The following is a 13,264-nucleotide window of genomic DNA, read 5'->3' as shown; positions in this document are numbered from 1 at the left end:
GAATTTACATCAGTCTTTATACATTTTCAAAGTACAGTTGCTAAATATAACGATAATTAATTTATAATCAAACTTCGTTTTCCTTCGAACACATCGATTGCCAATATTAAGAGGTTCTAAAGTATTTGTGCTGCTTAGATAACCATTTGAGATTTTTTTATAGGTTCTTTCAGTATGTTTCTTCATGTTGTGCTTTTGGGTGGTGACTCATAAAAAACTTTCAGCAAAACAGTTCTCATATCTTTTTGAAATACATTAGTAAATCACTATAAAGATGCATTTATCTTTTCTGTAGAGAAAATAAATAATTAAATTATTTCCTGATTTTTGCCCTTATTTCCAGATTCAACTTAGGCTATTAGAAACGTAAATTGGCAAAAGCTCTGGAGGAAGAATATATAGACTGTGTACTTTGGAGCAAATAAATAATTAGTACTGAGATGGCAACAGTGCATTATATTTATAATTTGGTTTGAAATATCCCACCTTTGTGCCACTGAATGTTAAATCTTGAATTAAAAACTCTTGAAATTACCTTGTTTATTTGTTTCTGTTTCAATAAGTTGATGAAAAGTTTTTAGGTTTTTATTGTGGTCCATCTATATTTTTTATAATTTCTGATGTAATTTGTTATAAGCTTTATTGTATATTTAAATTATCTTTAAAGATTTACTTTTTGCAACTTAATGTTTGTATAAACTACAGGTTATTGTTGGGTTGTTTTGCAGGTATGACCCTCAAAGTAACAACTGGACAAAAGTGGCACCCATGAGTACAAAACGACTGGGTGTAGCTGTAGCTGTATTAGGAAACTATCTTTATGCTGTTGGTGGATCAGATGGTACCTCACCTCTTAACACTGGTAAGTGCATCTAAAAATAGTTTAATATTGTTAATAATTTACAAAAGAAACTTAGAAATAAGTTATTAAAGTATTTTTTAATTTGTTAGACTTGTGTGATTTCCAACCATTGTTTTCATGGCCTTTTAATGAGATTATAGTTTTTAGTATTTATTATATTTTTGTTATTGTTCAAAGTGGTATTGTTGTAATTCCTTCACTGTGTTCTATACGTAGAGAAGCTGATAAATCATTATAAGAAGTTTGAAATTTTGGTTAAGCTTTTCATTCCTAATTGACCACATACTTGTATGTGTATTGATGAAAGTTCAACCACAGTTTTTGTTGTAAGTCAGTATCAAAAAGATCTTTTTCTTTAAAGTGAATTACCATAACATGAAGTGTCAATTTTTATATAAATTATATATATAGAGAGAGACTACTCCAATGATGTATTTAATATGAAAACATAAATCATGTTTGACAGAAATTTGTCCCTTTCTTTAATTACACCACTGAATTTTGTATTTATTTTTATCTTTCATCAGATACATAAGTGAAAGTATACATATTCATTGATGTTTTTCTGTTTCGTGTATTATATGTATTCAAATGATTTAATATATATTTGATAATTTTTTGTGTTTGTCTATATTTTGTCTAAGTTGGTATCCATAAAAGTGAAAATAGCTCAACTTTATTATACATAAACAACATTTAGAATGAATGTTTTTACCAAACATCATGTAATCACTCATCAACAGCCAAATTTAATCATACATTTACAACACTCACCATACATTTACTAGACACCATAAATTGAAGTGTGATGTTTTTTGTGTTTTTTACTCATTTTGAATTTCATGCATTTTAGCCTTTTTTTTAATTCCTTAATTATGGCTACTTTTGCTGTTGAAACTTATGGTTTTGAACTGTCTTGGATTTTGCCATTGCTTCAATTATATTTGACACAAAGAGAGCAATAATTGTTTCTGACATCAGAGGACAACAGTTGTTTTGTTGATGAGAATTAACTTGCTGTAGTGTAATTTCAAATATTATTACAAACCCATTTAATGTTGAGAATAAAATACAAATGGGTCAAGAAAGTCTTAGAAAGAGCTGCAGATTTTAAAAAGTTACTCCAATGGCAGCTCATAGTAAAAATCAGTCAAGATCTTGAAACAAAAAAAAGAGAGAGGAAGTAAATTCTGATTGTTAATATAATAAATATTCTGCTTGTACTGAATGTCATACTATGTATATTTGAAACTATGCAAATTGTTCAGGTCATTGTGATGCCTTAGAAATCAGTGTTGTTTAATTTAGGTACAGCTTTAATCAATCATTTTTAGGTTTCATGTTTATGAGGTAAACTATTTCAATATCTTGTGTATGAGTTTAGATATTAAATCTAATAACATATTCTTTACTAATTTAAAATACTCTTAACATACATTTTTTTTCTGTGTTATGTACCTGTACTTAAATTAAAGACTACTCCACTGCAGATAGGAAACCCTAATTAACAATTATCTAAAGGAGTGTATCAAGGAATTTTTCAAGTTTGATGTGTGCTGTTTACTTCTTATTGCATGTTCATCAAGTGTAGAAAACTGAAAATCAAAGTTTAATATCAGACAGGTAATATAACAGGTAAAAATCCTGTTACATTGAATCTACTAAATTCAAAAAGCAAACATGGTAATTTTTAAAATACATTTTAACACCCCATAACTATTTTATTTACATAATGTTGTGAAACGCTAGGTTAGTTCAAAGTAGTACATTTTCCAATAAACTATGTTGTGCTGTCACAGTTGACAAACAATAAAATGTGACGGTATTTATACTATTAATGTCATAGTTACATTTTTTATTCTTTTAATGGGACATTTGAGTATGTTTCTGCTATGATCTTCTTTTTAAATGGATTCTTTTAGATATTTCAAAAATGTGAGTAAGTTTGTTTTTATATATATAAAATACATAAACTTGTATATTTTAATGTACATGTTTCATTATTTTTAATGAATGGTAACTTATGTATAAAAAAGCAGAATGAATTACACCATGAATTGAAGAACAAAGCAATCAAAAATTTATCATCTGAAAGATGATTTTGGCATCTGTGAGTGAACACTACAATAAATATATTCCCATAGTACAGTATTTTGGACTTTAATTACTGATTTGTTTACAATTATGCAATAATTAAATGGCATTTTTAAAAATTGAGAGTCAATCATACAAGAATTAGTTGCTATTTTGGTCATCACAATACCTGGTGAAAGGTAAAAGCACTAAAATTTAGTATTGAAAAGAACTGTACGGCTCCTTGAGAGCCTGGGAAAGATTACTTTGGATCATCAGTTAAATTTGTCTCTGTAACCACATCCTCAAGCAGTAATAGTAAGTCATCTAGTACTTCAGCTTTGAGTGCTTAATGTCTGAAACAATATGATAATTAAACATAATTAAAAACCACTACTCGTATAAATCAATGAAAGAGTTAATAACCTATTTCATTAGATGTTTTTACAGATAGCATAATAGCAAAATCATTTTCATTTGGAGAACAAAAATTAGCTTAACTTTGTTGTTATGATATTGCTTCCTGTTTCAAGCCCATGTTATTGGAGCAAAAACAGATCAATTTGTGTTTTATATGATGATATTCAGAACCATAATTCTCAATCCAAGCAAATGAATATCCATGTTCACCTGTCAAAAAATGTCAAAATAACCACAAGATTTTACAGATCCCAGTGTTTAGTCCATGCTTAAGAAGTTTAGTACTTGTGTTGAAATATATCAATGTACACATCTTTCTTCAGGAACCTATGGATAGTGTAAATGTAAACTGGAAATTCACCTACCAAAATTTTGTAAGTAAATGTTCAGTAGCACTTTGCTGATTGTTTAATTTCAGTTTCTTTTAAAAAATTAGAAGAGTCTTCTTCATTTGTCTCTTGAAAGAGTTAAGACAGTGTGCAGTGACAACTTGGTTAGTGCTAAAATAAGTTTTTCTGTCTGTTAATAAACAAATTTAAAGTGAATCCAATGAAAAAGGAAATTACTGCAACCTCAAAATGGAGGTGGTATGTGTGGCAGACAATGTTTCAAAACAGTTGTTAACAAACAAATAAGTCAGTGAACTTGAGTGCTTGAATTTAAAATTGAATGCAGAACTGCACTGGTTGAAATAATGGGTAGGTTACTAAAAAAAATTGCTAATCAAGTATGCTCTTGCTAGAAGCATGTCTGCACTAGATCCAAGTTGCTAGAGATAAGTTCTATGAAAATTTGAAGATCTTGGTGTGACTATATGCTTCTCAAGTTTGGAGAGTTTATGGAAATGACACTGACTGAGTCACCCATTAGATTAAAAAATTTTGAAATGAACACATAGCTAATAATTTAACCTTTACAGAAAATTATTCAAAACTTGGTTCTTCTTTCACATGGCCAGCCGAGTGAAGTGTTAAACAAGAGTTTTTGGTGAATAAGTAGCTTTAAATTGAAAACCTGTATAAGGAATCAATAATATCACACCATGTTGTTCTCAGTAACAAAACAACTTTTGATATTATGAAGAGAGAAAAAAACGAACAAACTGGTCAGAAACGAAAATTGATGGTGGACGTGGTAGAGGATCTGAGACAAAAGAAATGACTAATTGGAAATGGACATTGGAAGTCAAATAAAATTGGCTGATGAATTTGCTGAGAAAGCAGAAGCAACAGGGCATTTAATGTGGACTAGTAAATTCAACAGCATGAAAAGAACTGCTAGAAACAAAGACCAAAACCTTATTTTCCTTCAAGAAAATTGAAGGAACTTCTGCAAACATTAAAAAGTAAAAAGAGAGGTAAAATTGTCAGTTAATATATATTTTAATCAAATTTATCAAGTTTGTGATTTTAACAAAATATGAGCCATATTCATAAATCATGTCCACCTTTACATGCTTGTAAGATATTTTTGTAAATTATAGAAGGTGCTAACCAAAATATAATTTTATAATCAGATGCCTTTAGCATAAGACCTGATTGTGTTAGATAATTTTAGTTTGTTTTTAATCACAAATAGACATGGAATAATAAATACTAGTATGTTAATGCAGTCCTAAATTGTTGTTTCAGCAGTTTTGTGATGATTCTGTATGTCAAGTTGTTAATGTCATTTACTGATATTTTTTGTCAATGGCATTATAGTTTTGTAATACAGCTTAGTAATACAGTTGCACCTTCTACATCATAACTTCATATCATATTTTGGTCCTGGAAATTATAGTGTGGTCAAGAAAAGTGCTTGAAAGTTCTTGATTTCACTTGGGAAAAATAGTGAACAAACTATGACTGGAGCTTTCAAACAATCAAACTATTGTGCTCATTGGTTCACTATTCCAGAGGAACTTTTGTTTGAAAATGTGATCTTCTCCACCATTTATACCAAGATTTTGGCAAAAGTCTAATGCCTTTTGTGAAGTAATTTACATATAGAAGACCTGTTTCAGTGCTAAACAAGTCAATAAAGAACTGACAGAATGCCCAGAAGTCTCAGTTGCAAGTGCAAGGTTGGAAAATGTAATGTTTGCATGAAATGTAAGCATTGTGGATGCAGTCATGTTAAAGTTAAAGCCATCAGAAAGAGAGGATGTTTAAAAAAACGTTAGAATCCAATCAAAAGAGGACAAGAATACTCGAGAGCTATAGTAGTAGTAGCAGAGTTCCCATTCTTGTTGAAATGCCTGAAAGATCCTGATAACTTGAACATCAGCAGAATTCACCAACACCATGCTTGCCAATGTAATGTTTATTTGCAGTTGTCTTGGTTTTCTTGCTTGGTCTGAGCTTCCAACTACAGGACTAATTTTAGACTATCATGTCTCTTTAAATATAAAACAAGCTAAATGCAAAATAACGACATATTTTACTTACTAATTTGTATGAGAAGATTTAGATTATCAAGATTTCTAAATAGAAACACCCAACATTTTTTAAATTGATTGAGTATATCCAGCCTCATTCTAATGAAATATTCAAATTGTATAATGCAATTAGATACCATGTAATTTTTGATGATCTTTTAAAACCAATAGGAAAGATGTTTTCTCACAAAAATCTGTTTGTATGTAGTATATTTAACACAACTTGATTCTGTAGTTAGTAATGTTATCCTATTACTACATTTTATCAAAGAACTTCCTGGAATGTTTCCAATTATTTTCCCTACGTCTGTCTACCACTGATTTAGCTAAGATAATAAAAGCGATTACAAAGAGAGAACAAAGTATCTCATTCTTAGTACAGGGTTTCCATGCTTTCAAGTGAAAAAATGTGTTTTCAGTTTGGGTGACAACTTTGAACAAGAGAAAATCAGCTAAATCAGCTTACATTAGTTTAAGGTTTGACCTTTTAATTCGAAAAATACAATGAAACTCCCAAAATGTTGTTTTTGTGTTGACGAAAAGAGTTCCCACAAAAAAGGCTACTTTTCCTCAGGGTCGTTCAATATTGACCATGATTTGTACTGTAAGAATGGTTTACAGCATATATATGAAAGATAGAAAACTGGACACTTAGTAGAAGCAACAATAAATGTTCTTCAACTATTTCTTATGACTTATTGATTTAGGTCTAATCATTTGTAGGGCAATTTCTGTATAATTGACTCACGATGTTAGTGTTAAAAATAACAATTGAATAATAATTTTGGTGTTTCTTGAGCAATAATGTGAAATATGTAATTAAATGAATTTTGTATCTTTCATAACTGACTACTAGATTTATATATTTATATCATGTTTTAAATTGAGTTACTCACCACAGTAAATCTATATTTATGTAGGAATTGAAGAATATGTAGCATGATTGGGCTTCATATTTACTTTGTTCAGAAACAACCACATATAATATTGTAAAATATATTGTTTGTTATTATTGAGGAAAACGTTTTTGTTTTGTATGCATGTTTATCTTTTAGACCCCGTTGATATAGCTAACTCTATCCAGCACAAATGTGTGTTAAGGTAAAGTCATTAAGCATGTTTTCACAATTTTTCATTCATGCTCAAACATTAGTGTACATTTCTTTAATCTTACCATACTACTATTAGTGTACATTTCTTTAATCTTGCCATACTACTATTAGTGTACATTTCTTTAATCTTGCCATACTACTATTAGTGTACATTTCTTTAATCTTGACATACTACTATTAGTGTACATTTCTTTAATTAAGCATTAAAACTAATAAACTCAACTTGGTTAATAGAAAAACAAAATCATGTGAAACAATGTAGGTAGAGTAAATTAAAAAAAACAGAAAACTGAACTCAAACCATGTGAAATGTCCTTTTAATTCAACAAATGCCATTCAACATATTATTATGTATTTAATGTCAGAGTTATATACTATTCATTTTACCTTACATTGCTTACTTAGTGATAATGGTAAAAGAGGGTAAATACCAGATACAATATACAGGGATACTAAGAAAATACTATATATACATGTATTTTGGAGGTTCTAGAAGCTATGCAAATGCAAGTTATATGATGGACAAATGTATTTTGATTCCTCACGTGAACATCACCTTTCACTCTGACTTTTCAGAGTCTGAGTCAGACTGATGTCTTCATTTCACAAACATATCCTGAATACAAATACTTATGGAACACATCTGATTCTTTGTCTACAACATACTTGATATTTTACTAAAAGCATAAGCATGTCACGTTTTATGTCGTTACACACAATAACTTCAGAATTATAGCCAACATTCCTTCTTCAGTATGGGGTCAGTCCAATAGACCAAACCAACGCATATTCAGTTAATACTTACGTGATGTCAGAAAAACACATAGGTTCAATAAGTCTTGATACAAGATGATAAAAACACTATAACCCGAGTGCATTTGAAAGGTGGACCTTTCTTCTTTAGGGGCAAACTGGGAATGCTTATGTGCAGGAATGTCGAGAGCCAGCACGAGCCCCTTTCTCTCTCTCTTTTATAACATTTTCAAGAATTTATTACAAAGAAGATCCTAAATTAGGACAGCAACGAGCTCATAAACCAGACAAAATCATAGCAGCAGCCGTTTTTACCTCATAAGCGTAAAAACGTTAATGATGTAACAAATATCTATTAAATCTATAAAGTAACAAATACATATTAATTATTACTCAAATTATTATTTTGCTCGTTCTTAATGTATCAAGCGTCTATAAGCAAAGAAAAGCCAAAAACTATGGTTTTTATCATTAAATGAAGATATAGCCTAACAATGCTTTGCGGACTTTACGGCATAGCCAGGTTTTATTTGCCCGGGACCCTGGGCAGTTGCCCCCCCCCCCTGTCGGCGGGACTATTTATGTGTTTTTTTTACAGCAGTTTTTCAGTAGCTGCCTGCAAAATGGTAGATGCTTTATATTTCTATATTATTTATGCCACAAAGCTTGTACAGTAGTAAATGTCAATAATAGTACAAAAACAAGTTGGTTTGTGAATCTGCATAGATACAGAGATGGTATTGATGTAAATAATGACCTCACCAAACAAACATATGTGATATATTATATTTATTGTTTGTGGTAAAGAGAAAGTAAATGAGTGAGACTACATAAGATTTTAAAACAAAATACTTTTTATTGGAGTGGTTTTTAACCATCCTACTAGGGCAATCATCAAGCTTAAAATGAATAGTACGTAACACGTATTTGAATAAGGAGTTGTCATGCTTTGTTGCATATATGTAAAAGACTATTATTAATTGTAATTATTATTGTAGAATTTTAGCAGTTCTTCTGTTGAAAGTTGTGATGTAAATATATATATATATATATAAATGATCTATTCTGATATTATTGTGAAGATATTGTTATAAATGCTGCCACAGAACATGTGATTTGTTATTTTGTTATGCATCATTCATTTTTTTAAAAATGTGATGATGATTACTGCAGTTGGACAGTTGAAATGTTACCCTGATAAGAAAAAGGATTCCATTTCAATGTTGTGGGTAGCATCATAATTTAGAGACACACTTGCCTTTTAGTTTTATAAAGCTTTGAAATGGAAGTTTGAACTAACAAAATGTAATATTTAGAAGTAAAATAAATAATTGTGAGATCATTTGTAGGCAATTTTAAAACTTTTTATTATGATAGAGATGGTGTTATTATTTCAATAATTTAACAAGTATTTGCTATATTCATGTTTGTACCTGGATAATACATTCTAAGCAGATTTTAAGTGTAAAAGAGACTGCTACATTTTATGCTTACAATATAGTCACTCAATATTTTTTACAATTGGAAGCTTGAGTGGCAGTGGTAATTTCAAAAGCCATCTCTAAATATATTGCTTACTGGACACATCATCGTCACTCTTTACTTAAGGTGACAAAATCTGTAGTTTAATCTTATTAAAAGGTGAGCATTGTGTAATTTAACATGAGTTTTAGTGTATTGTTTTCACATCTTATTATTAGAACTGTGAATGTACATTTTGATTTGTCCTGATTGATTGTTTTACTCTTCAGTTCAATGTAAAGTATGATAAACACTTTTTGCCTGTTAAACAAAATATTGAATTTAGGTTTACTAGTCACCTTTGAAGGCAACAAAAAAGTATGTCTTTTCATCGTATTATGTGGTGAATAAACATTGAAAACTTTAAACTATTTAAGACATTTTTTGGCAGTATGTTTAGTTCTTTAAAATGTTTTGTATGTTATTGATCTATTCTTCAGTTGAGAGATATGACCCACGTACAAAGAGATGGAGTTCTGTAGCACCTATGGGAACACAAAGAAAGCATCTTGGCTGTGCTGTCTATAACAATATGATTTATGCTGTTGGTGGCAGGGATGACACAACTGAACTCAGTAGTGCAGAAAGGTACAACCCTCAGACGAATCAGTGGCAGCCTATTGTTGCAATGACATCGCGTAGATCTGGGGTAAGCCATTAAAGTTAATGAAAGCTTTTGATGATTACTTAATGCTAATTTCAAATTCTGTAAGGTATATATAAAGAAAAATGTTTGATAATGATCTGTTTCAGGCAATACTTTTAATGACAATATTATCCATTTGACAGTGCACGTGGAGTTTGTTAGTGTACGTACAGTCATGCTGTTAAATTACATATGTAAAATTTTGACTTTCAGGTTTTCTTTTTTCTGTTGAACCAAACTGCAGTTTATTTCTTTACTAAAAAATTCTTACTTGAAAAAATTGGGTCAAACTTTGCCAGGTCTTTTTATTTGCAGTTCCTCAAACTGCGTTCATTAGTTTTTTGAAAACAAAAAAATATTACATTTATGATGTGTGTAACAATTATATAAAGGTGTGTTAGGTTTCTTTGGCATCTTCTCCAAATGTGGTGGACCGAAACAATTCTAATTGATACTAATCTTATTTTTTATGTGATTTTGATTATTGATTATTTTTTCAGAGTCTATATTAACCATGATTAGGTTTAAACAACTTTATTTAATGTATCTCATGTATAAATTTATATGTTTTTGAAACTTGTATAATGGAGTCACTAAAGTTAATGCAAATATAATAATAGCATACAACAATTTTTTTCTTAAAATGGAATATATTTAAAAAGTAAGATAGTAATATAATTTTCAGTTATGAAATTTTATATGAATACCATAATGAAATAGTGGCAAAGGCAAAATAACACAAGAAATATATCTCTAATAATTATTTTACTGACCTGCTACTGCAAAGCTGCCGTTATTGTTCATAAATAAATCATCAATTAAAAAAAGGTGAAAGATATGTTTATTTTTTGTTAGCATCAATTTCTTTGAAAATCACAAACAAGTAAGAGTCTAGGCATAGAATGTGATTGCCCTTTGCCGTTATGTAGTTAAGAAGGGGAACTTTTTTTTGGTGTAAACATAGTGTTTAAAAATTACATAAACTGCAGAATTTTTTAAAGGTTCTTACAGTTTCCATTCTAGAAGTGTGAGAATGTAACATAATCTTATTTTTTATCTGCTGCAACTATACAGGTTTTCTTTCAGTTCGGTAACAGAACTCGTTATCTTAGCTGGACCTACAGCAGCCAATAATAAGCAATTTCATTTATTATCAACATTATGGATGTTTGTTTGTTTGTCAGCAATGCTTAATACCAAGGTGACAATGTAATTTCAAGACTTTTTTACCTCGTATTTCACTAGATATAAAATGGGCCAAATGCAAAATAAGTAATGATGTCTTTACTAATTTATATGAGAAGAGTTAGATTGTAGAAATTTTAAATAGAAACACTCAACACTTCTTACATTAATGGAGTATATCCAGCTTCATTCCAATGAAATATCTTAATTGTATGATGTACAATTTAGGACAGTGGCTCATAATGGGGTAATTTGACATATTTCTGGCTCTCTTTTTATCGTGTTTGTAATTTTTCTAAACTCTCTCACTGCACAATTGATAAGTTCTTCATATTGCAGACTTTTTTTGTAACCTTATTTACTTTTTGAATATTACTTTAAAACTTAGATGCACATCTGACCTCTTTTAGTCCCATTTGTTTGTCCATTCTGTTGTAGCCAACATTGTTTTGTTGTACAGAAACTGAATTCAGCTGCACTTGATAATTGTTGTGTAGTCTTATAAAAAATTTAAAATGTGTCTCCCAGGAATTTAAGTAGTGACTGTTTCATTTAAGTATTATGTATTCATTTGTTTATGTTGAAACATTTAACAGATTTACCAAATTTATCATGACATAAGCTATTTGCTCATGCCTATGGCTCCAGTAGTAAGTTGAAAACAATTATATGTTTAAATTAGTTTATTACTAACTTAAGAAAGAAAGAATAATTGTTAATAGCTTGTAGGAAATGCTAGTCCTAGAACTTCAACTTTCTGTGCACTTATTTAAGGAACAGTCAAATTCTGGCTATTATTAATATTGCATTTTTACACCTCAATGACCATTTAGTTTTTGATAAGAAATTAACCTCAACATTTCAGTTTTACAAGTGTAAAATGAACTTTATTATTTTCACTTTTTTCTCACATATCCATGTTTCAAAATAAATACATTTCCAGAATCTTATTGTCATTTGTCACTTGTATTTTCAGTAGTGTTTAATCTGTTAAATATATGTTTGAGTAAGCATACCTGCTACTGAATCACACTTCATAACTCTATGTTGGCTACCTTTTAACTTGTATGAGAAGAGTAGTAAAAAATCACGAGTCTTAGTACTTTTGTTGAAAGGAAGGAACACTGACACTGTTTAGTAGCGAAATAGTGTTATTATTAGACAGTCATTTGTAAAAAAGTACAAGCTAATGTTTCAAAATTCATTCCGATTTTGATTATGAACCTGATTCGAAGAGAAAAGTTTAAAGAATCATAGCTGTGAAGAACTCTTTAAACTGTATTTTATTTTCAAATTGTAATTATTTTTAAGGCCTTGGAAGCAAAGAATAAACTACATAGATTTAAAAATTATCTTTATGTATAGTGATAGTCAGGGATCTATCATTAAACCTCTTCTCATTCAGATTTTACAATATTATATTATTTTTTGAAATAATTACGTAATGTAACAAGACAAATTCTGGTTTAAAGTGGCATTTTTTGAATTGTATATTCATGGAGCACTTTGTTTTAAGTAAAATTGAATTGACCCATGTGTATAAACTAAATAAAGTAAAACCTTATTTAAAGTTTTGTTTTATAACAGCTTTAGACAAAGATGTCAGTATGTGAAATGCAATGCAGCTTTTTCAAATTTTCATGAGATATCCACAAAATGTGTAGTCTTTTATGTTTACTTACAAATTCATATTGATTGATTTTACGATATAAAACCTCTAGGTCTATTACAGTTGTAAAAGCTTTATCAGAATACTTTTTATAATTTATGCCTAAGTAAATTGTAATTACCCTTGTTTATATGAAATCAACTGTTGCTTTATCAAATATTTAATGTATAAACAATTTTCTTAATTTTCTAAAGGTGGGCTTAGCTGTGGTGAATGGCTCTCTCTATGCTGTTGGTGGCTTTGATGGTACAACGTACCTGAAGAACATAGAATTATATGATCCTGATCAGAACCAATGGCGACTATGTGGTAACATGAACTACAGAAGGTTAGGAGGAGGTGTAGGAGTTGTTCGTCTTCCTCAGCACGAAACTCACTATTGGTGACAGAGTCTTTTTAACTGTAGCTCTGATATTAAAGTAGTGAACATTTTAGTAAATAAAAGCATTTTCAAGTAAATTTCTAATATATATATATATATATATATATATATATATATATATGAGTATTAGTAGTTAGTAAGACAAGTAATAATTAACAACTAAAATAATTACTAAACTTACCTTAGTTTAAATTAAGTACAACGAAGGAAGAAAGTACGAAA

The 13,264-nt window shown here is 29.6% G+C and overlaps 1 protein-coding gene across 2 annotated transcripts in view; it reads left to right on the top strand.

Annotated features, from left to right (window-relative positions):
* Positions 1–13,119, top strand: part of LOC106466870 (kelch-like protein diablo) — a 51,075-nt gene extending 37,956 nt beyond the window's left edge. For both annotated transcript variants that reach the window (XM_022394940.1, XM_013927173.2), the window contains 3 exons: positions 729–862; positions 9,601–9,809; positions 12,855–13,119. In XM_022394940.1, the coding sequence (XP_022250648.1) occupies positions 729–862; positions 9,601–9,809; positions 12,855–13,046 (535 nt within the window). In that variant the 3' untranslated portion in view covers positions 13,047–13,119. The remainder of the gene's footprint in view (positions 1–728; positions 863–9,600; positions 9,810–12,854) is intronic.
* The last annotated feature ends 145 nt before the right edge of the window (positions 13,120–13,264 follow it).

This window comes from Limulus polyphemus, unplaced genomic scaffold, assembly GCF_000517525.1.
Source record: "Limulus polyphemus unplaced genomic scaffold, Limulus_polyphemus-2.1.2 Scaffold2406, whole genome shotgun sequence".
Classification (NCBI taxonomy): Eukaryota; Metazoa; Arthropoda; class Merostomata; order Xiphosura; family Limulidae; genus Limulus; species Limulus polyphemus.
Note: the sequence above shows the minus strand (reverse complement) of the source record. Positions and strands in the feature narration are given on the sequence as shown.